Source organism: Vitis vinifera, chromosome 14 (genome assembly GCF_030704535.1).
Source record: "Vitis vinifera cultivar Pinot Noir 40024 chromosome 14, ASM3070453v1".
Classification (NCBI taxonomy): Eukaryota; Viridiplantae; Streptophyta; class Magnoliopsida; order Vitales; family Vitaceae; genus Vitis; species Vitis vinifera.
The window spans coordinates 24,440,499-24,465,368 of NC_081818.1; the positions used below are offsets into that span (position 1 = coordinate 24,440,499).

Consider the following 24,870-nt stretch of genomic DNA (forward strand, 5'->3'; position numbering starts at 1 on the left):
GTAGCCTGGAATTTGGTTGCTTCTACCTTTTCCCCTTTTCAAGAAAGGGGTTTAGCCTTTTTCAGTTCAATCTCTCACCCAATCCCCCACATGTTCACCTACCATCAACATATGCCTTCTCTGCAAAACTTGCATACCCCGTCTGCATTCCTAGTTAATTCATCCTTCATAGGAAGGTTGAGAAATTGAAAGCTTGGGAGTTTGGAGAACCCCATTGAGGTTTTATCTGTCATGATGAGCATTAAGACACAAACTAATGATTATTGATTTGGTAAAGATGGGGCAAGACACATTTAGTTATATATATATATATAAATAGAGAGAGAGAGAGAGAGAGAGAGAGAGAGTTGGTGTGCCTGGGAATGGTGTAACAGAGTTTGGTGGAGAACAATTTAGATAATAAGTGTTGGGTGTGGTGAGATGAAGAAGGTGGAACCCAGATCATCTGCTCAAACATCACTTTTGCAACCACCGGGCTCGAAGCTAAATGCTTCATATCTTTTTGTTTCTCTCTTTGTCCCTTCACTATGCCTTAAACATAATGCTTAGAGTTTTAAAGATTTTAAAGAATGTTGTCTTCAGACTGCAAACATGCCACAAATATAAAGTTCATAATTGTATATTTGCAAAACAGCTTCTACACCATCTCTAATTTGTTAATTGGTCTGTATCATAAGGTACATGATAAGAAATATTTTCAAGAACAATGTTCACACCCACAACACATAAACATGTCCACCAACAGGCCTGCTGTGATTTGCTGGAAACAGCTACTTCTGGGCCCATCTCTTTCAGGAAACTGAGAAGAAGTATGCTATTGGACATGTTGCCGGTCATCTGTGCATCAGTATCAACATGAACATTTGAAAGAGGGTAGGACTAATCCCCATTGGTAAGGGGCAATGACTAATGAGCTTGAGGATCATTACTCTCCAGTTTTGTCCAAATAATAAAGAATTTAGGAGGACGACTGCCACAAACAATAACGTACAGTGTAGCAAGTCCCAGATGCCCTCCTCTTTGAAGAGGTGATTTGCAAGACAAAATTGAAGTGGATAAAAAGGAAAAAAGCCAACACAATGCCACACATCTTTTATATGCAGATTCTAAAAGCTTCCTCTTGTGAAAATCCATCCATGGTCATCTGAGGTGCGGTGACTTAAACATATCTGATAATAAAACCCCCAAAAGCATCGCAGCATTCTGAACCATGAGCATCCAAAGGCTGAATAAATACAGTTCTAATTACAGTCTAACCCGCATTCCTCCAGCACAGGGCCATCTGACTTGGTCAAGAAAGGATCAACCCTGACCCACAAAAGGGAGAAAATTGAAGCAAGAGGAATGGACCACATTCTTTTACTCCAATTTTTTTATGGCTATCACAATACTTCACAATCTATTTGACCATTAATTAAGAGTCAAGTATTTTGGGGAGGTTTGAAATCACTTTCTAATGCTTGGAAAATGATTTCTTTTAGATGTTTTGAAAAAATCTTCAAATTCCTTTAAAAAAATTTAGGTAAAAACTATAAAGCTCAAACAATCAAATATATTGCAAATATCAGATACTATTTGTATAAAAGCAAGAGTATCTTGATGAGAAGGCAACCACCAACCATTCAAAGTGGAAGGGGCAAATATGTGAAGGACTTGGGCCTTTTCTAACCATCCATCCAACAGCTACATTACAATAATTGAAGCCCTCCTCACCAACCATTCCTTACCTGCCATCTTGCCCTGCTCCATACCCACCTCCCTCAGCTATCAAACCTACCCCAGTATGGGTTGGGCCCCCATGAATGTACCCCATGTGGAGGATGCTGGTAGTACGGCAGCGGTGGCGGTGGCGGAAATAACGGTGGTGGTGGATGTAACGGTGGAGGTGGTGGATAGTAACCAGGTGGTGGTGGTGGTGGTGGTGGATAATAAGGCTGATGGGGCGGGTGTTGCATTGATCCTGTTCCTGGGGATGTATACTGAATTTGTTGAGGAGTTGAGGGGCTTGGAATTTCCAATTCTAAGGTGGGATATAGAGTTGGTGGAGGAGTAGTGGGTTGATGCCGTATCGGAAACCCTGTGATCTCATTCGCCGGAGACGGAGATGAACAACCCATCTCTTCCTTCTTCCCCATTTCATTCATCACTGCTTTGTACGAGAAATTCAAAACCCCATTTGGTTTTCCGTCGCCGGAACGCACCTGATAACTCACAAACCTCATGATTCCGTTGGAGTCCGGTTGGATGAGATCATCCAAGGGGACGCGAACTTCTCCGAGGGCTTTGTCTCCGATTCCGAACACGAGGCCTTCGCAGCGCAGATCGAAATGGATAAAGAGGTGGTGGAGGCCAAAGCCCTCGATTAAATTGAATTCCATGAGGTGATTCCACTCCGGGTTCCCATCTCCCTCCTTGTCTGCAGGCGTCCTCTGCTGCTGCTGGTGGTGCGGCTCCAGTTTTTGATCGGGATCATCGCTCACCAGAGACACAATTGCATAGACCGAGAGTTTCTGGAAGAAGTTGAATGCTCTGAGATCTTTGCAGGACATCACTTTGACTTGAATGCTATTTCTACTGGTATTGGATTCCATGGATAATAATTCTAGTCACAGATCTTCAAAACTCAAACACACTCAAAACAAAAAGCAAAGGACGGCAGCCATAGCCAGAGACACCTTATGTCAGGATAGGGGAGTGAGTGGTTTCTTTCCCTTGAAGGCATTGAAATACATCACCACCACCCTCACGTGCGATACGTGCGTGACAGTGTGTCCTTTGGTGCTTGCTTTATGATAGCAGTAGTAATGGTCGGCCATTGGAACAGCCACCTCAAGCTCTGCTATCGCATTGGACAATCAATTTTCCTAAAAGCTTTCACTCATAGGATTTGAGATTAACATGCAGGATTAAAGCAGCTTAACTCGTTGGATTTGAACCCACAATGTATATCATGCATAACATTCTACGCATTAGCATTTAACCTATTCTTTTATCTTAATTGATGGCATTGCCTTGAATATGTGGGCAAATTTTTTTACCAATAATCCCCACAAGAGCATGATCCAGCCTTAAAATGGTGGAATCTGTGGGCATCTCTCATTATAATTTCCCTTTTCGTAACCTCTGAGATGAACTTTGTGGCATTGTGACAATCCCCACAAACTCTAAGATTCTTTCTAATTCGTATCTCGCTTTCTGGTGCTGAATTCAACAGCCCAAAAACAATTGCCAGCTTCTCGCTATGGGCATACAGCATCTTCTCCTTTGTTTCTTCCTCTGTGTCATGTAATACAAAGCTCAAATCTGGCACATATCCTGCTTCTTGAATTCTATCCATTAGCTTCCTCAGCTCGGAATAGATCAAATCTGTTTGTGGGTTTGATGTGTCCCCAGCCACAAATGTATACACCTTGTTCTTAATCTCTATAATTGTGTGGCCAACAGTTTTTCTCACCCCTCTACTTTTCATTAGTGCTCTAATATCATCTGCTTCTTTTCTCTTGCCTGATGAAGCATAGATGTTGGACAAGAGGATGTACCGACCTGGGTTCTCTGCGTCCAAATTGAACAAATGTCTTGCAGCTGTCTCAGCTGTTTCTAAATTTGAATGAATTCTACATGCTCCAAGTAGTGCTCCCCAAACTCCAGCATCCGGAGTTATTGGCATTCTTTCAATGAATGCCTGAGCTTCGCTTAATCGCCCAGCTCGGCCTAAGAGATCAACCATACATGCATAATGTTCAGTTCTAGGTGTGACCCCAAAATCTCTATTCATGGCTTTGAAGCATTCCCATCCTTCAGCAATCAGTCCACCATGACTGCAGGCAGACAACACCATTACAAATGCAATGTGGTCTGGCTTTATTGAAGCCTTCATCTGATCAAACAGGCAGAGAGCTTCTCTCCCATGGCCATGCATCCCATATCCTGAAATCATGGTGCTCCAAGAAATTAAATTTCTTGCCGACATCCTATCAAAACATTTTCTAGCATATTCTAAGTTTCCACATTTCACATAGAGATCAATCACTGCAGTGTCTAGAGCAATGTGATTTTTGAAGAAGCTCCGGGTTATTACCCCATGAACAAAGCGAGCTAGCTGAAAAGATGCTAAATTTGAAACAGCATGGATCAAACTGAGAAGGGTCACAGAATCAGGGACGATTCCTAGCAATTTCATCTGTTTAAAAAGCTCCAAAGCATTGATGGGCAAATCAGCTTGAACATAAGCTTCAATCATGGAAGTCCAAGCCACCAAATCCTTGTCAAGAATCCCATAAAAAAATCGCCGAGCCACATCTATTCTTCCGCATCGAGCATACATCCCCATTGCAGCATTTTGCACAGACTGGTCCGAATCGAGACCATTATCAATCACAACCCTACAAAAATCATCAGCTTCATGCTCCCTGTGAATGCATGCCATCGCGTTCACTATGGAACCCCTATTGGGCGCAATACCCTCGTTCAGCATCCTCCAAAACAACAGCAACCCTTCTTCATAACGACCATTGTGGGCGTATGCTCCCACCATTGAACTCCACGAAACAACATTTCTTTCAGGCATTCTTTCAAACACTTGTCGTGAAAAGTCAAAACAGCCAAACCTACCATACATGGCCATCAGAGAATTAGCAACAAAAACATCCGACTCATACCCGAAAACCACCACATGGGCATGAGCCCGAGCGCCCAACTCAAAATCTGCAAGACACCCACATGCCTTGAGAAGAAAAGGGAAGGTAAAATTGGTGGCTTGGATGCCCAGTTGTAGCATCCGAGAGTAGAGACGCAGGGAATTGCGGGAATGAGGAGTGTTTGAGAAGGCTCGGATGATGTGGTTCCAGAGGAAGACATTTGAGGAATGGGAGGTAGAAAAGAGGGCGTAGGCGTGAGAAATGGAGCCAAGAGAGGCGTACTGAGCAATGAGGCTGGTACAGAGGTGGGGGTGGAGGTGGGATTTGAGGATGGAGGCGTGAAGCGATTTGAGAGCTTCGAGGGTGACACATTGCTTTATCAAGGCGATGCAGTTGGCCTTCATGCCCATATGCACTTCCCCCTGATGCTTGGTTGGTCACAATTGCCAGGCATTACGGAATGGGCCAAGTTTCTACATGGGAATGCTAATGGAAATAACATAAGAAGGGATTTTGGAAAGAAAAGTATATATATATATATATATATATACAAATATTGTAAAAAAATATTTTTTTCTAATTGAAATTTTAAAAAATATTTTCTAAAAATAATCTAAACATATTCATGAATGAAAAATAGAATGGATTTCCTTTTTTCTTAATTCTATTTTCTATTCTAAAATTTTAGAACATATGTTAAAAGTGATTTCAAAATTATTATTAATATTATAAATCTAAGAATTAATTTATTAAAAGGATGAAATAAATACTATTTTATTTTTAATTATTTTTTTATATTTATATAATTATTTTTAAAAACAACTTTTAAACATAATTCAAAACATTTAAAAATAATTTTCAAAAACATTTTAGTTTTTGTTTTAAGAAAAAAATAATCAATTTTCTATTTTCGATTCTCCAACATATTTATTATTATTTTTAAAACAACATAAAATTGTTTTTGAAAACAATTATCACATATGATTTATATTTTTTTTTGTCACGAGAAAAAAAGTATTTCATTTTTATATGTGGGGATGATTTTTTATTTTTTATTTTTTATTTTTGGAAATTTAAAGGAGGAAATTTTCAAGATGTGATTATTTCTTATCCTCTATGCATTTGATTATTTAAATTTCATAAGAGTTGAAATTATTTTGTATGTAATTGTCAATAGAATGATATGTCAAATTATAACTTATTCCCTCCTTTTGTGACAAGAGTCACAGGCTCACAGGTCAAGAAAAATTCAGAAGACTATATTTAAAACAAAATAAGAAAAAAATAAAATAAATTGGAAAACAAATGCATGAATGAATTACTCACTCTTTCAGCCGATTGAGAAAAAAAGGGAAAAAAAGGGTGTAGTTGCCTTAAATACGGTACAGGGAGAGGAGGGGGGAAGGGGGCCTCCGACACATTCAGCTGTGATTTGGGTTGATTTCTTGGAAGAAATTCAGGTATTCTTTTTGGGTTTTTGTTTGGTGTTATTGGGTTTGCTTGATTTACCTGATTTGAGTTGTTCTGTATCTGGGTTTTTGTTGGTGTTTGGTTTACTCTTGTTTGTGGAGGAGGGGGGCATGGCCACCGATCGCCGGACTTTCGAGTTTTTAGAACGGAAATTAAAACATAACCGATTCATAGAACCCCTTTCAAGTTCAAGTCATTTCTCACTTGCTATTTCATTGTAGGATGTTCTTCCAATTATTTCTGCATTTTTCTCGTTCATACATCAGCCCTGAGTTTCCAATTTTCAAATTTGCTACTATGTCTGCACCATTTCCCAATTGTGTAATCTATATAATTTAAATTCAATGTGGCTTTGAATGTGGGCAGCCTCAGTTTCGAACTCTTCCCAATTGAGAGAATTGGGATGGATCCCCTACTGCAACACAGCGGATGGATAGAGTAACTGCCTTCAGTTTCAATAAACCAAATAGCTTCCCCTTGGATAGATGGGAAAATTTCTTCTTTATCTCCTCTTTCTCAAATCTCAAGTGTGAGTGTGTCTTTACAAGTGAAGGATGTTAACTTTTGAACAATTAGTACTTTTTTTTCCTAATTTCCTTTGTATATTTCTTAGGGTTCTTTTTATTAGGAATAGGGTGGAACCAGAATGAATATATTCATCCAAAAAATGGCTTACAATCCATGGAATCAATAGATGGTTCTTAACATTTCATTTGAATGAATGCACAGTCAATTTTATTTGAATGTAAATGGTTCTTAGGGTTTTGTTTTGTTTTGTTTTGTTTTTTGGTAGCAAAACTTTCATTCTATGTGAAACATGTAATACGTCTTTTATCATTTCTCGCACAAAATTAATAGATCAAGGGTTGTATTAGGTAACAAAAAAGAATATAGAAGTAATTCCATTCCTAGAACATACTCTTATCTACAATCAAGTGAGAGAAAGATGTGCAAGATCCCTTAGTGTTCACCCGGTTCTTTGATTCCTTGATAATATTAATTTTTATATAGGTTCACATTTGTAGGGACTGGACTGAAACCTTTTGTTTGTAATTTTGTTCAACTTTGATTTGAAGAACAACTCATCCTTTTGGTATCATTTATTTCTTTGATACATCAACATATATATATATATATATATATATATATAGAGAGAGAGAGAGAGAGAGAGAGAGAGCATTTACAAACAAGACTAAACATCAAGTAATGCTTGTAAATGGAGAATTTATTTGATTCAGAAAACGCTTATAATGGAGAAAATTATCCAATCCTTCATCTCTCCTTCTCTGTGTCAAATATATGATTAGGGCTTTTTTGTTTGATAGGAACTTTTCACACGGAGAATTTTCTCTTTATGTGAAAATTTTGGTTTGTATAAGGTGAGTCTAGTTGGTACTTTGAAATGGGGAAAAGGTAACTTAGAGTCGTAGAATTTAATTTCAAGAAGGAAACCTTTGTTTTTGGGAGATTTTTGTATTATTAATGTATTATTTTTATCTGCTTTTATTTTGTCCATTACAATATTTTTTAGCTAATCTGTATGATATTGTATAGCATCTTAAGATAATATATATACCCTCATTTCGCTATTTCTAATTTTTTTTAAGAAAAAAGAAAATTGCATTTTCTTTTATGCTTAATTTGGATGAAGAAAAGCATTGGGGAAAGGAAATAAGAGCAGGGAATTCCAAATTCCCACCTTATTAACCATGGAAAAGATGAAAGAAAATTAAATACAATGAAAATTATTAAAAATTTATACATGTTCAAATTCTTAATTGTTTATATGGAAGGAAAAGAAGAAAAATCAATCTGAAATAACATGTAAAATAACATTTGTTGAGTTGAAACCTATTTTTATTTTCCTTCACTTTTTCCTTTTATATTTTCCCCACTTTTTCTTCCTTGTACATCCCCTGGAACTTTCTAGGATCCAAACACAGTTGTAAGAAAGATTGTTATGCTATTGTGTAAAGGTACTTTAAAGTTAAAATAAAACTAAAAAAAAAGTCTCTTTTTTCTTTTACCTTCACTCTATAGAGTTTTTCTCCTTGTGGTGCTTAGAATTTAATATGGGGTTTTACATTCTCGTTCATTTCTATTTTACCTAAAGGATGGGTTTTCTTCTTTAGTCTTTTTTTCATCGTTTGAGGTAGGCTGGGCATGGGAGGGGGGGAGGGATAATGAATTTAGAATGTTAAGACTTCAAATATACCACCGAGAAATATATAGGTTTACTACACTTTTTGCTTTGCAACTTTTGGAATATTACTATTTATTAATGGGATTATTTTGTTGATTCTATGATCAATTTGTCCATGAACATTTTGTACTTGGTTAAGCATATTATCAAAAATGTAGTATTCGTCTTTTACATATGTACTGAAAAAGTGGTGGCACTAGTAAATGCATATGCTCATATAACATGGTATAATCTCCTAAAATGAGTTGGATAGATTTAGAAATATAGTTGGTTGAGAAATTGAGAGATCTAATGAATCGAGAGGATTGTGATGTTCCTTCTGTTGGGTTTATTCGTTTTGCTAATCTGGTGGTGAATCTATTAGCAAAGCAGGGAGCCAAACATTTGATTTCTTTTGCAGGGGATTCTATTTGTCTGATAAAAAAATGTTTGTTTGTGATAAAAAGAATGAATGGAGAGAGGTGGCAAAATATTAAGATATTGCTTTCTCTTGGTTGATAGTAACTTTTAAAACATCAAGCTTAGCAGTATTTTATTTTTATTTTCAGTAATTTGCATTAAATTGGAAGATTATATGAAACATGGGAGAGAGAATGTCTAAATTGATCATACATTTTCCTCTTTTATCCTTACTATCTTCCATGAAGGCTATCTTTGGTTCCTCGAAAATTTGAGGAAAAGAAAGTAAAAAGGAAAAACAGAAGAAAAGAAAAGTGAGGGAAAATAAAAAAATAAATTTAAAGTTAATAAATTATTTTTATATACTACTTCAAACTAATTTCACTTATTTTAACTCTTCTATATAAAGATTAAATAATTTGAAAATGCATAAATTTCTAACTAATTTTAATTATATTTTGATTTTCTTTCTTATTTTTTATAGTAAAACTAAACATGAGAAAATCATTTTCCTTCACATTTTTTTTTTCTTTCATTAGTATTTTCTTGGAACCAAACACAGTGGAAATGATTTGGATGCTTTGAGAGATGTGAACTTACAGTACATGGTAAAAAGAAATACAAAATGATGTGTGACATGGTTATGAGTTGATAACTACAGTTTTATCAATTGTTCTTCAGAAACATGTTTCCACATAAGACCGTTTCCAGATGATTCTGTATGCACATCCTGATTTTAAATCACACCGTGGAAGGTGTTAATTGATTTTTGCATTGATCGATCTAAAACTTTGAACACCTCAGATTGAGTCCCTAAAACTAATAAACACAACAGAAAAATGAAGCATGATATGGATCACTAATCTGCACTTATTTGATTTTGATTCATGCAGACAACAGGATAACTACTGTGAAGCTACTCTTCATTAACCTTAATGCTGTGAATGGAGCCTTCCTTTTTTTGGTAAAAAGGAACCCTTATTGCTATAGATTGGTGCTCAGGGTAAAATAAAGACCTCCAGTGAAAGGTCAATGGATCCTATGAGCGATAAAAAATTATTTAGTCCATATGAAGAGGAGCTGGACGCCAAACATCTCGAGGTCAACTGTAACTTAGAGCAAGAGTGTGATAGTCCCAAAGGTGCCCAGTTTGACTTAATGCAATCCAGACTTTCGTTAGAAAATGAAGACGACATAGATGAGGTGCCAAAAGTTGGAATGGAGTTTGAATCAGAAGATGATGCTTATGTCTTTTACAATAGGTATGCTAAGGTGGTTGGTTTTAGTGTTAGGAAAGATTTTCTAAATAAGAGTAAGGTAAATGGTACAGTGGTATCAAGAAGGTTTACTTGTTTCAAAGAAGGTTATCGGCGGAAAGATAAACGAGATATTAATGTGAAGAAACCCCGAAAGCAAACAAGAACTGGTTGCTTGGCACAGATGACCATTTCTCGTCAACCTAATGGGAAATATCGTGTCATCCATTTTGAAGCAAAACACAATCATGAGGGTGTTGGTCCACATCTAGTTCATATGCTACCTTCACAGAGGAGGTTAGCTTTTTCACAAGCTGCTGAAGCTGACCTAAAGGTGCAAGAACACCTTAAATTGGCCTCAACAAGCCGTTACAAAGATATCTGCCTCAGAGCAGTTAAGATATCATCGAGGGCTGCCGAATCCAGAAAAACATTTCTATTTGCTGTAGAAAAATTTGATGAAGTGATGCAAGAAGTGGAAAAAATATTGAAGATGAAACCCTGTGAGGAGAATCAAGTTTCTGCATTAAGCAAACAAGCTGCGAATGGAGAAGCAAGTGATGATATAGGGAATGTTGAAAAGGAGGATGTTGTCTGTGATGTAATTCAACAGAACAGCATGTCAGGATCCCTGAAAAGAAATGAGGATATGCAAACCTCCGCACCAAACACTGATTCTTCCATCCCATGTCCTCCGCCACCTTACTGTCTACTTCAGGTCCCCACTCCAAGTCCAGCTACAGAGGTGGTGCTTTGATAATCAAATAAAGTGATCATAGATCATATTTTTCTTTTGAATACCATGAAGTTGTATAATTGTTTTTCCTACATTTGCCTTGCAGGGACTGTCGAGTCTCGAGGCCAACCCATTGATGGGTTACATGTACCAACCACCCAATCTAGTCATGTGCCAACAATCCAACCTTAGTACGTTTCAATCATCAAACTTCTACAGTAGTCAACATGACTTCCCAAGCCATATTCAGTTGCCACAGGTAATTATTTGTCCATTATAATATTTACATAATGTTTTCATCATAGTCTATATGATTTTTGCTTAGGTTTGTATTGGAACATTGTAGCTTATATCAATAAACATTAAGCCAGATAATGGTTACTCCAGCTTGAATAACATTTAAAAAATTCGTTTTCAGATGAGATCTGCTCTTGATATTCCTCCTTTTTGTTCCTTTGTAGACAATGGATTGCGAAGATCAACATCCAATGTCAACCTGATTCATGTGTTCTTGGGGGCCAAAGCATATGCTTGCACTTGCACCCTGGGGCGGTGGATCAATACCTCATCATGTTTGTTTGTAAAGAAAATTATATTTTGAAAAAAAAGTCTTATAAGTTATATGGCTGGAGGGAGTGGCACAGATCTGGGCGTATAGACTTGAGAAGATTGAGAGGAAGAAGTGGAAGTTCTGGAAAGGAGGTCCCGCATTAATTTGGATGGTGGTTTGACAATGAGCAGCGTTTGAGCAGAACAGCAGAGCTTTAGAAGTACAGGTAGGGGGTCTAAAGGATGAGAACCCAGAAGCTTGGTTGTCTCCGCTCAAGCTCATCAATAATGATACATCCATGGTGGTCCCCATCCAAAGGTTCATCAAGGGTACTTCTCATACTTTCTTTCAGGCATTCAATAACACACCATTTCAGGAGACTAGGTAGGAATGCTAATCCTATCCACTGTAGCTATGGATTTGCCAACTTCTGTATATTATTATTAAAATAAAAATATTCTGATCACAGATTTTGGTAATCAATCCCCTTTTTTTCTTGGTTCCATAACATACCGTTATAATTTAGAAAAAGGCGAGATTTATTGTTCATGAAATAGCATGCCTGTCATGAACGATATTTGTTCAATCGTTCACAAAATATTTGGCGAACCAATTGGCAACCAGTTCAGACCAATAAGATCTATGTGGTGTCAGCTGGCCTGAAAGTTGAACCTAGCAGGTGGCATTATTTTCCCTTTTTCAATAACATTTAGACCATTCTCCTTTTTGTTACATTGCACAACAATACATAGCTTTTTTTCTTCTTTTTTTTTCCATTACAAAAAGGTGAACAAGTATATACATATACTTATTATGACACTTTTTTTGTGGAATGAGTGTGCGACATTGCTCAACCAATAGAAGAAAAGAACAATAAAACCTAAAGAATTGTTACAATAAACAGGGACCTTAAAATGAAAGCCATCCCCATCAGACCCTAATTCGTATCACTACTCTATTCAATGCTCTAAGACAGCATAGAAGAACTCGTGTCTAGCATTTTTGCACCATCCTCGTCCATTGAGATTTTAGTCCAACCAGGGTTTTTTAGAGAGAAAAGTCTACCTCCATCAGGACTACTTCCTCTGAACCCAGTTATCTTTGATGACACCATGGGCATCACAAGACCAGCTGATGCATTGATTGAATCCTCTCCAAAACCAAGTGATAATGAACAAGCAGCCTGCACAAAAAGATTAGTTATTAAAAATATTGCATCCATAGAGAGGAGTCAACTAAGCAAGTTAGCAGTACCTTTGCCTTGACTATCGCTTCTGTAGCCTTCATTAGCATTGCTTGCATACGCGATCTCGGGTCTTGAGTTTGTGCATCTTCTGATGGCGTGATAAGCCTGCAACAAATACCAATGTGACAAAACTTGAAAATCACAAGTGAGAAACATTTAATTTTGCATAAAAATGAATATACATCATATGAAAAATACAATAATAATTATCTATTACAATCTTATAAAGAAAGAAAAATACAAGAAGAATTATCTGTTGCAATCATATAAGGAAACTATCCCTACATACACTCCATGACTATGTGAAGTAACTAGCAGTAATATCTTAGAAGTTCAAAAGGCAGTAATAATTTGCTATTTATTAAGAAACATAATGTAAAGAAAATAATTCTCAAAAAAAATTTGCAGACAAGAATAAACCTTGTTAGATTTAAGTATTGAATTATATTCCTCTTATTTTTTTGCTAATTCCTAATTCCTCATTCAAAAAACTATAAGAATGCATACTTTTAAAATTTCACTCTACACAAATCTTTTTGATTGATAAGCATGCAAGTAGATTAAAAGAATTGAAAGTTCAAGATCTCCATGACTTCTTTTCCAAATAATCGAATTTTAAAGCATATCAGCAATTTTATTATTTACCTGTCCGTATCAGTGGGAGTGCTTGAAGATGTGATGGATGCTAAAGTTGAATTATCTTTGGTTTCACCACCTGAAAAATTTTGCAGTTAGTTTCCATCTTTATCCTCTCTATAAATTGAAAGTCTTTGTTAAAATACCTTTTGGCTCATCAGGTGCCAGCAATGAAATGCCTATGAACACAGACATCATTCCTAGTATAAACATTGTTGTCCTTAATGTATCAAATACCTGCTTGAGAAACAGTGAAGCAGCTTATTATATGGGTCTAAACTCAAGAGAAGGGAGAGAGAGAATAGAATTGAACATTGCTATAAGCATCAAGAAGCCTTGAGCACAGGTCTACACAGATCCAAACATAAAAATAAAGGGTCCTGAAATCTGAGTACAGCATCAACAGAGCATCAATAATGCAAGAGAGGTGTGGTGTAGTGTGGAAGGCAGATGTTTATGAATAACTCTCAGCAATGCATAGTAGGACAACTCCCATCAAAAGACATGTTATACAAATTTTCTTTTCGTACAAAATAAAAGCAATATAAATAGGTTTCCTCCTGTATTTGTGACAGAGACATGTGGGACTAAAAGTTGCTTCCAGGAGGAAAATTTAGGATGAAGGTGGTTGATTTTTAGGTTTCATAAAGACACTGGATTACCCCTTCCAATTAAATACAATCTTATTTTACCCCAGTGGACATGATCTCCCAATTACAACCTTAGGTCAGTCAAAAGTCCTCTGGATAACATAAAGCCACAACCCCACTTTACAGCAGTGGGCTTGAACTCCCAAATTCCAACTGAGGTCACTTGGAAGCCCTCTGAGCAACTCAAGCCTTGGCTCATTATTAACTAATTTACTGGTTACGTCCTGCGAATCCTACTATATCAGCTGCCTGATTCTGCAGAAATGTGGAACTGTATTAATTGTAAACCCATTATGTCAAGGGATGCAATTTGGTTGGGGCTGGTTCAGTTCAGCTTCACCTAAAGTCAAAGTGACTAGTGTTGCTTTTCATTTTCGAACCCAGAGCTGAGCTATGAGTGTATATGGAACTGAAACTAATGGATGATGAGGTTGGGCCTCTTCCTGTTATGTTTTGTACTCAAACTAAATCAATAGTTCAACCTACACTAACAGGTAGGGCATTTCCCATTTTTACAGGAACAACTGTGACACAGAAATGATAATTCCAGTTATATCACCTCCTGCATCATGGAAATATACACTGACATGTTCCAGTGCACCTTGGGCAACATGCACCATAGCATGTTGAAAGCAAGGGGAGCTCAGCTTCAACTCTAAGCAGAAGAAGGATGGAGTCAAAGAAGGGTTTATTTTTCAATCAGATAGAATTGTAATGATCCATTGCCATTTCTATTCTATGTATCTATAGGGGTAGGTTCCAGGGCTGGAGCCTGCAATATAAGCCTAAAAGTATCCCAGTGAGCAGCACAAGTAAAATGGAGCCAAATTGACCTAAGTTAAATTTTCAGTCACTAGGTTCTATAAGAGAGAGAGAGAGAGAGAGAGAGAGCACCTGATATTCCTGAAAGTATACAAATCCTGTACAAATAGAGAAGAAAGTCCAAGCAATTTGAAACATGGGAACAATAAGAATTGCATCAAACAATGACAACCCTTCGTTCAACCTTGCCATCTGCAGAAGGAGATAATATATATCAGTTGTTTGCAAAATTTAACATGTCCAACCAATTGCAGCATTGATTTTTTTTTGTTTCTTTTTTCTTTTTCTCTCTTTTGGATGAGATACAATCCTATATTTCATAAATCAACTATCAAAATTGTATATATCTTCAATGCAAGGAAGGATTTTTGGAGCAAATTGTTCAAGCAACAACACTAGAAAAGTACACATGAGAATGGTCAAATAAACGTAAAACCAACAACTTAAGAGGAGGCAAAAACGAAGTCTTCAAATTCCCCATCCCACTGTTAGCCAAAAATGAGACCTCCTTATTGGAGGATTGAGTGGCCATCCAAGCACCTGGAAAGATTCAAAGCTCTCCAATGAGGTGAGGATTGCACTATTACCTAACCTTGAAACAACCAAAAAATCAGGGTGGAAGCATCATCCTCAACAATCAAATTACATAACCCTCTCATTAAAGTTTTGCCCAGATGTTCCAGCAAGACCTGGATTTCTGCTCCCACACCCCTAATTATTTGCAGTCAGTTCCAAAATAAACCCCACAAGCATTGCTCCATGATGTCCAAGTTTGCTCTTAGTTCAACCCCAGAATTGCTTAGAGAACAATCCTATTATTTTAGATGGGTCTCATGAATTAAAGGAAATTTTAGAAATTACCAGGGATGACAAAATGTTCAAAGATCTGAAAATCATCTCATTAATTTTTGGGTGGGTTATTATTGTAAATGCTAAAGTACTAGGGAAGATTTCAAGTTTTGAAGGCCCAGTGACAAACATCCCTTTCCACCATGCACTATTCATAATTTTGTACAAACAGATTGTTATGGGCCTTGTTCTCTTAGGAACGTTTACAGCCATTTACTAATCAGGCTTTCTTTATAAGGTTCAAAATACCAAGTCTAAACCTCCATTGCCTTTAGGCTCTTTAGACAATTTCCCAACCAATCAAATGGTTTTCATTAGTCACCCAAAACTTGGCCACAAAAAGTCCTTTTCAATCTCCCCCATCCATTGACAAGTTGGACCAAGATTCCAAGCATGAAGGAGAATAAATAAAATAAAATAAAATAAAATAAAAAGGAAAAAGAAAAAGATAAATGCAAGAAAAGACTAAAAGAGAGTAAGGCCTCATTTGGGATAGCTTCTTGTGTTTGGCTTTAGATAGAAGCTGAAGCTGAAACCAAAGTCACAATTTTTAAATGACAATATTGGTATCATAAAAGTTCTACTAAACATAAAATAACTTTTTGTACAAGCTGAAATAGAGCTTATACAAGAAGCAACATTTTCCTCATTCCATATTAAGCTCTTTTCTAAGCTATAAGCTTTTAGAACAAAATTAGCCAAATAGGCATAAAAGCTCTTATTGAGCTTAAAAGAGAGTTGTGGCTTTTCAAAAGTTAATCCAAACAAGGTCTAATTCGACCTCTTAGGTCATCCCAAATCCCATGCCATCTAGGTTTACCTCTTTATGTTTGATTCACCTACATCTAAACTAGAAGTAGGAAATGGAAATCATATTTTTGGAAATAAATACCCACAATGTAATGGACTTTGAGATCCTCACTTTAATGTTTGGTTGAAGTTGAAAATTTGAGATTCTCATCAAGTTTTATTTCCATTTGAGCATTTGGTTATCTTAGAAATTACTTGGGAAGTAGTGTACATTTACATAATAACTTTTCAAATAATATATTCTAAAATCTACTCATAAATAAAAGTTTAAAAAATAGTTCACTTTCCTTTTATTTTCATTCCCTTTTGAGCTATAATTCCTAGACTCTTAACTTCACCCAACATACCTATACAACATAGTATGAGTATGTGTATGGGATCCTTGTTAGATACTCCTACTTTGCTTCATATATGGGATCCTTATTGAATACTCCTACTTTATTTATTTTCAACTTCCTTAGCAAGTAATTACATTGAAAAGAGAGAGTTTGCTGAAAAGTGAATTTTTATAAGAATATTTAGAAATAAAAAAGAAAAGAGAAGATGAGGAGTTCTTATGAAAGATATTACTTTTGATTGATTTCTAATTGATTTTTTTTTCCTCACAAAAGAAAATAAATAAATAAATAAAAGAGAAGATAGGATCTATACCCAACACTTGTACCAGAACCCATGCAAAATAGTTAATGAGAATAAATAGTTACCAACTTTATGACAGTAAGAGATCTTCCCAATTTTGAGGAGATCCCAACCTACATATTACCAAAATTTCCAAACCTATGCACACCACAAATATGGTAATATGATACTTTGAAATAACATTCAGTCCTCAGTTAAGATACCCATGAACCAATAACATCCTAAGGGAAGGCCATGATACTCCAAAGGCCATTGACTAAACCAACAGCCAAGGATTAAAACTAACCTAGAAACAGCCAAAGGCTCCATTTCAATTCCTATCAAGGAGCTTCTCAGCATATTAATTTTAACAACCAAAAGTTAATTTTAACATGCAAAGAGAAGGTTATAAGTTACAAGAGATCTTTACCCAAAATCCAGCTGTACTAAGAAAGCAAAGAAGCATGGAGTATGTGAACCAGCTATGCAACTGATAGCCACTAGACATTGCCAATCTCAGCAGGTTGGAGCTGAGCAAGACAAGAAACTGCATATTAGGAATAAAAGTAGCTTTCACAATTTTACCTGCACCATTTCATAAAAACCAATGTAGTTTGCTTACAGAGATTTTGCGAACAACACTGAGCATGATCCTACGGCACCTGAAACTGTAGCATAGGAAAATGGAAGCAGCATGTGCCAGTAAGGCTCAAGGTCCTGTCCAGAAATAGCAAACTGCATCTCTCCTCTCCTGCATATTCCACAAATTATATTGTAACAAGGATCTAGATGGATGTTTATAATTTACTTTACCAAATAGGCAAAAACATAGTTGTTAACTCATAAAATGTATCATGTATCATTTTTTCTATTTTTCCATGTCAAGCATCATATCAACATATTTGGTGTCATAATTTTTTTTATAAAGAAAAAAATAAAGTATCATATATGTATTGTAAGATATCTTTAAGATAAGATATAGAATGTTACATGCAATAAACTCCATACAAAATGTATCATATCGCATATTGTAAGTCTTTAACAACTACAGGCAAAAATATTATTGAAGACAAAAACAAATAGTTTAGCTCCAAAAGAAGTAGATGCAACTAGATCTTACCCCAAAATGTACTGATATAGTAGCTCTCACCTGTAAATGTAGTGATTCAATGCGACAACCAGGATCAAAATCAGACAATAAACCAGGAATGTAGCGTTGCTGAACTTCTCCGCCAACTGCTCTGGTGTGAAAACTGAAAAAGGACAACCAGTGAGCTTTAGTGACCATTGCATGGTGTGCTTGGTGCATATGCAAATGAGTTGCACCAGGCACTTCCTGAAAGCATGTGCATGTATTCCTTGTTTCCTGGGGGGGATGGCATGAATGTATTAATGCATTTTTTAGCATGGTTCAAAGTCTTGATATCAGTTGACAACTTGTAGGTCCTAAGGCAAATGGATCTCGAAATCTTGGAATGGTATCGAGTGAAATAAACAATATACTAGTTAAAAAGCTCAAAAAATCTAAAAAAATAAATAAAAATAAAAATTTTAAAAATAATTATCATTAGATGCACTAAAAAAATTAACTAAGAAAAGTCTTTCTCACAATTGACATTATCTAATTAGTTAAAAAGCATGTTCTTGAATTCGCTTATGGCAATGATAAGAATTCAAAACTCTAGAAAACATTACCATGCCCATTTTACACTCATTACCAATTTTTAATTGTTGATACCTGGAAAATGGAAAATAAAAATAATAACAAGAAATATGAGGGAAATGTCTAAGAAATGTGGAGATTATCCTTTTTCTTTTTTTCTTTTTTTAGTGTTATGTCTTCAAGTCATCCCACAACTTTGCCAAGTCAAGTGATTTATATCCAAGTCTCAGAACTAGGTTATTGTTGAATTGCAAAATACCAAATTGTTTTTCAGACTTGTCATGGCCATGGCAGAGGCAGATACGACTCATCCAAAATGTACTAGTCTTGGACGATACTTTGAACTAAAGTTAACAGATATATTTCACAGCTCATGACTTTGATAGTAGTCTAAATGGGTATTTTCTGTGATGTTTTGGATCATTTAGGTGAAAAAATGCTTCTGTTTAAAATTTTCAGTGTCCTGAATTTCAAAATATTCCTCAATATTTTCATGAGACTCCCCTTATAGACTGGGCACAACTTCACGAGCTGATTGTGCATACCCATTCCATGCATATTTTTTTCATTTCCTTTTGAATCAATTACATATATATATATATATATATATATATATATATATATATATATATATATATATATTGATAACCATGGATGTCCGGGCCAGCTTACGCGCACCTCGACTAATCCCATGGGGCCTCGAAGTTAATGACCGGGTAAACCTCCAGTGGCCCTGAGGGGACTCGAACTGGTGACCATTGGGGAGCAAACCCAAGGCCTGACCAACTGAGCTACCCCTCAGGGTTATCAATTACATATATATAGAAGTTCTATTTACCATATTTTGGAGTTCAAGAAGATCCATTTGTGCCAATAGCCAAATTTCCCAACTTACTAAAACAAAGCAATATAAGCTGCAAATATCCCAATTTTATTGGTCCCTAAACCCTGGCTCAGATAACAAGTTATCAGTGTGGAAATGGTCCAGTTATGTTTCCACAATATAAAAAGAATCAGTCTGATATATATATATATATATATATATATATCAAAACAAAAAATATCCTGATTTTTTGGGTGCATTACAGTTTGAACATAACATTAAAGTCCTTAACCAGAAAATTTTGGTTTAGAAAGTATTACTTAGCCCTAACAGCATATTAATGAAATTGAAAAAAACAAAAAAAAATAGTTCACAAAAGTAAGTAGTTACCAGGTGACTGGTGGTTGCCAAAAGCAACAAGAAAAATGTTCCCAAGAACAATAAAGGCTGTGGCAACCAGTACCCTGAAAAGAAGCAATATTTCAAATTTACTTAGCAGTATACATGGAAATCAAAATATTAACAGTGTCAAAGTTCGGAAATCAAGCTCACTTCAGATTTGAACATACTTGACAGACACCATTTTGTTCAAAACGAAGTAGGCAAATGCAATGTTGGAAACGAATTGAATTGATCCCAGGGCTGCAAGAAGTGACTGCACAGCATAAAAGAAAAGAAGGGGAAAGGAAGCCAAAGGCAAGAGAAAGGAAAAAATAAATTAGAAAGAAAAGAAAAATCAATGTCATCCAACCATCATTATATTGTCTAACAAAGAAAAACCATGTATTGATGGTCACCCAAAGAATGAACATCAAAAAACTTCATCTATTCAGATCATGGCACAAGGAATATTTATTTCAAACTGACCTGAGCAGCATATCCGAAAGAAATGAAATTAAGACAATTTCCCAGAGAGAAAAATAGTAAACCTGCATATCAAGAAATGCATGCTTAAAGCTAAGTAGAGATACTGAGATACAGAAGCAGAAGACATCTAAAAAAGCAAGCAGCATAAGATTGGACTTTACCAACTCTCCAAGTCTGAAAGTATATGATAGGCTTTGGTACAAGCTTTCCATTTGCTCCGTTATTGTCTAGCAACAAACTCCTCCCTCTCTGAAAATAATTAAGCTGATAATGTCAAAGCTTACAACAAGTTGTGAAGGGCAAATCATAATGCAGTGGCAGTATACAATTTTTCTCTCAATGATCTGAGCTTCAAACATACAACAATAATAACCCACTGCAGAAAAGGGAGCAGAAACTAACAAAACAATCAAACCGAGCAATGTGGATTACTGAAGGTCAGAACTGAAATTTAAACAATTCAAGCATCATGAACCTGGAACGCAGAAGACCGAATTCTAGTTTCAAAGTGGTCTACAGTACAACAAACTCTTTTCCATAGGGTACAAGGGAACAGAAGTCTTTTCTGAGGACGCAGATCCAAGGTGGAAATATGGCCAAAGTGATTACTATTAGCAGTTAAAGTTTTTGACATGAAAAAACCATCATTTACCAACTGAAAATTTCCTTTCAAGTATCCATGATTTGCAATGAATGAGCCATACATCATCAAACCAAATGTTGCAAAGCTGAGCTAATAAATAATAGCGGAAGCAAACAAATTTCTTGGACAGCTCAAAGAAAATGACATACCTCATTATGACCTAATTTTAGAAGATTAGTCCCAAAGTTTATGGCAATGCTGCCAAATACGTTGATGATAGCTCCAACCACCCACTCCCCCATGGATCAAAGATGTCCTGGAGCACCTAACCGAGCCAAAATCCGGTTCCGTCCCCCGTGAAGCTACTGATTCTCATACCAGTAGGGTCAAAAAACAACTATTCAAAGCCAAAAAGTCTCGATTGCGGTGTTTCACCTGCATGATTTTATAGATCATGAAAAAATTCAACCAGGAAAAATCATGGAGACAAAGGCGGTAGCTGTAGAATTCAAGAAAATGGCCCATACTCATCCGAATCAACCGGTGGATGAAAATCTTGAGGCAACACCCTCACAAAATTAATTCAACCAAAAAAAAAAAAAAAAAAAACAACAACAACAACAACAAAAGTAGAAGAAAACGAATGAAGACTGAAATGCAGAATCGGTATGATAGTCGAGAAACAGATCCAAGAAACACAAGCTTGAGAAAAAGCAAATTCCAACCAAAGAACATAATAAGACGAGGCGGAAATCATGGAGGAAAAAAAAAGGGGGGAATTTACCTGCGGGGATTGAGGGAGGAGGATCCAATGGAAGCAATTATTACGATTTGTTTCTGGTTGTTGCTAATTTGCTTAAGAAAATGTCCGAAAAAAAAATAGAAATAAAAACAAAAATTCGCTTCCAAGAGAATTGGGTGTGAAAAGGGAAAGAAACAGGAAAGGAGAAAGACAGAAGAGTAGATGAAAGAGGAGGAGGGCGTAGAATATTAGAATTAGGCATGAGAGAAATTAGACGTTTGGTCAATAGCACAAACGTGATACTTTACCCACCGCTTCTGCCGCCGTACGCAAACTTTTACCTTTCCACGGTGAATCCCCTGCGGCAGGGACCATGTAAAGTCACGCTCCTCCTTCCCTCTCACGCCACGTCCCCCTCTCACCCTCCCTCCCGTTTTCGTCTTTCCAGTTCTGGAATGGGATTCCCATCGCATTCCTTACCGCTTCGTGGCTTTGGATTACTGATCAACAATTCATTTCCATAAGAATTCAAATTCGTTTTTGTACAAAATTATTTCCTTGTCTTCGTTTTTATTTCTCCTTCAACCTCATTTCTATTTCTATTTCTACTTCTATTTTTACCAAATACAACCTAAAATTAAATATTAAGTTAATAATTTAATTTAAGCTATTAAATAAATTAAATATGTTTGATAAAATAACTTAATGATAGGACTTAATATTTATTAATAACTTAAATTGATTTTAAGTTAAATTATATTTAAGTTGTTGAGTTAAAATTTATTACTTAATTTTTACTTTAAGTATTAAGATTGTTTAATAAAGTTATTTTAAAATTTATTCTAAATAATCAAATTGACATATTTATCCTTATAAAAATTATCAAGTCAAATTGTCAGAAGAAATACTTTAATCAATTTCTATCGATTCTTTTTTTTTTTTCCCAAGAAAAAAGGTATTATCCATCCATCCTCTTACATTAATGACCCACAACAAATATATACATAATCCTACTATTCCAAAATAATGTATCTTAAGGGGAAGTTATTCTGACAACAACAAATTTGATAAATAGAATGCCTTTTAGAGTTTTGGATGATTGATCCTCAATGGATATCCTATCATAATTTTTTTCTCGACTTCAATGGCTCTAATCAACTCCCTCATAAAGTGTTTGGGTATATCTCGTATATTCATATCCGTGACCAAAATCGCAATAAGTTAGATCCTAAATGTCATAACTTGCTCAAATGACCCTCCCTATGGACTTATATAGAGGGCAAAAAGCTTATGGAGACTTCTAGAATCACCTACACTTAGCCATTGGTGGGGAGAGTGTGAAAGGTTCTAGAAAAGGCTAGAGACACCTACAATTCTCTACATCAAGGGTGGAAAACAATGGAAGCCTATGAAATGTTTTAGAAACTTCCAAACATTTCTTGTAATACTTGTATATAGCTTTTATATAGAGTCTTCTAGATAATTATAGGATAATAGGGAACCTTTGTGGGTTCCAGAGAGTTCCACTGGTACCTATAAATAAATGAGGGTCTCATTTGGTTAAGACATCACCCAAATCACTTCATAACCAAACAAGTGAGTTCCAAATCACTTGTAAAGCATCATTTGAGAGAAATAAAACTTCATATTCTTCAAGTGTTGCCTACGTGTGCCTACTAACATCGGAAGTAAAGCTGACTTAGCAAGGTCAATGGTCTTGATTTGTCTAAGTGTCGCACGAGTTTAGGAAAAGATTAAGTTCGTGACATAAAACCCTTAAATTCATCTAGTATATTTGAGAAATCATTGGAAGAAAAAAAAAACTGACAATACTACCACTGTACCATTACAAGTCTATTTGAGAAGGAATTCGTCTCACCTTGAGCATCATTAGGTCCAATCAATGGATCCCCTAATAGGCACTAAACTCTTTTCTTCTCCTAATTCACTTTCTTCACCACTCATTAGATGTGGATGAACCTGTTTCTAATGATCCAAAATTTGCCTATTTTCATTTGAAAAAACACCTAAACATGCACCTAACACCTTAGCTCCTTCCTACTTTGTCTCATTTGACAAATTGTTACCCTCACACAAAGCCTTCCTTAGTCACCTAAGTCCCTTAGAAATCCCTAACACAGTTCAAGAGGCATTTAAGGATAAGAATAAGAGAATTCCATGAGTAAAGAAATAACAGCACTTGAGAAAAATCAAACATAAGAAGTTGTTAAACTTTCTAAATGGAAAAGACTAGTTGGATGTAAGTGGGTATTCACTATGAAGAACAAAACTAATGAGACTCTAAAAAAAATACAAAATTAGATTAGTAGTTAAAGGATATACTAAGACTTATGAAGTGGATTATCAAAAAGCCTTTGCACTGGTGGTAAAGATGAATGTTGTTAGAGTTTTATTATCTTCGACTAGTAACCTTGGTTGGTTTTGCAACAATTTGATGTTAAAAATGTCTTTTTACATGGTGATTTGGAAAAGGAAGTTTACATGGAGGATCCACTGGGAATTGATGACAATTCCATCAATTATTATGTGTGTAGATTAAAAAAAGTGTTATATAGGCTTAAGCAATCTCCTAGGATTGGTTTGAAAGATTTGCTAAAGTCATGATGAGGATGAAGTACCAACAAAGTTAAAAAGATCATACTTTCTTTATCAAGCACTCAACATTTGGAAATGTCGCAACTCTAATCGTCTATGTGGATGATATAATTGTGATTGAGGATGATTTAAAAGAGATTGAATGACTTAAAAAACATCTTGCTGTAAAATTTGATATTAAAGATCTAAGGAGATTGAGGTACTTCTTGGGTATTGACGTTGCTCATTTAAATAAGTGCATCTTTATTTCACAACAAATATATGTCCTTTATCTTGTAAAGGAAACCGAGATGTTGGGGTGTAAGCCAACCAACACTCTCATTGAGCAAAATCATAGGCTTGTGTATGATAAGAATGAGGCAAAAGTGGATCTGAGGTATTTCCTAAAGATAAGTAAGAAAATTGATTTACTTGTTAAACACCAAGCATAATATAGCCTATGTTGTGAGTGAAGTTAGTTAGTTCATGCATTCACTAAAGACTAGCTATCCAAAGGCATATTGGATTCTTAGATATTTGAAACTCACTTCTGGAAAAGACATTCGTTTAAGAAGAATACATACCTAAATTTGGATGCATATGCTGATGCAAACTGGGTAAGGTTAGTTATAGACCAAAGATCTACCTCATGCTGCTACACATTCCTAAAAGGAAACCTAACTACTCGGAGAATCAAAAAGTAAGGTGTTGTGGC

At 35.8% G+C, this 24,870-nt stretch overlaps 2 protein-coding genes across 3 annotated transcripts; one reads left to right on the forward strand and one right to left on the reverse strand.

Moving 5' to 3' along the window:
• Window positions 1–1,534: 1,534 nt before the first annotated feature.
• On the reverse strand, window positions 1,535–21,886 carry LOC100244618 (uncharacterized). The gene is made up of 16 exons (XM_059742728.1): window positions 21,603–21,886; window positions 21,028–21,253; window positions 20,397–20,484; window positions 20,236–20,297; window positions 19,938–20,023; window positions 19,759–19,832; window positions 18,033–18,135; window positions 17,505–17,633; window positions 17,313–17,412; window positions 14,678–14,797; window positions 13,280–13,370; window positions 13,143–13,212; window positions 12,506–12,602; window positions 12,226–12,434; window positions 3,814–5,075; window positions 1,535–2,602 (listed from the first exon to the last, which is right to left on the reverse strand). The coding sequence occupies exons 2-16, from the start codon at window positions 21,118–21,120 to the stop codon at window positions 1,761–1,763; spliced, it is 3,426 nt and encodes a 1,141-aa protein (XP_059598711.1). The 5' UTR covers window positions 21,121–21,253; window positions 21,603–21,886; the 3' UTR covers window positions 1,535–1,760.
• On the forward strand, window positions 5,861–11,734 carry LOC104881638 (protein FAR-RED ELONGATED HYPOCOTYL 3). 2 transcript variants are annotated; one of them, XM_010662346.3, is made up of 5 exons: window positions 5,861–6,097; window positions 6,474–6,636; window positions 9,603–10,710; window positions 10,808–10,960; window positions 11,163–11,734. In XM_010662346.3, exons 3-5 carry the CDS (start codon window positions 9,742–9,744, stop codon window positions 11,199–11,201), a joined length of 1,161 nt encoding a protein of 386 aa, XP_010660648.1. In that variant the 5' UTR covers window positions 5,861–6,097; window positions 6,474–6,636; window positions 9,603–9,741; the 3' UTR covers window positions 11,202–11,734. The 2 variants fall into 2 exon arrangements, with proteins under 2 accessions (XP_010660648.1, XP_010660647.1); XM_010662345.3 differs by lacking the exon at window positions 6,474–6,636.
• Window positions 21,887–24,870: the final 2,984 nt, after the last annotated feature.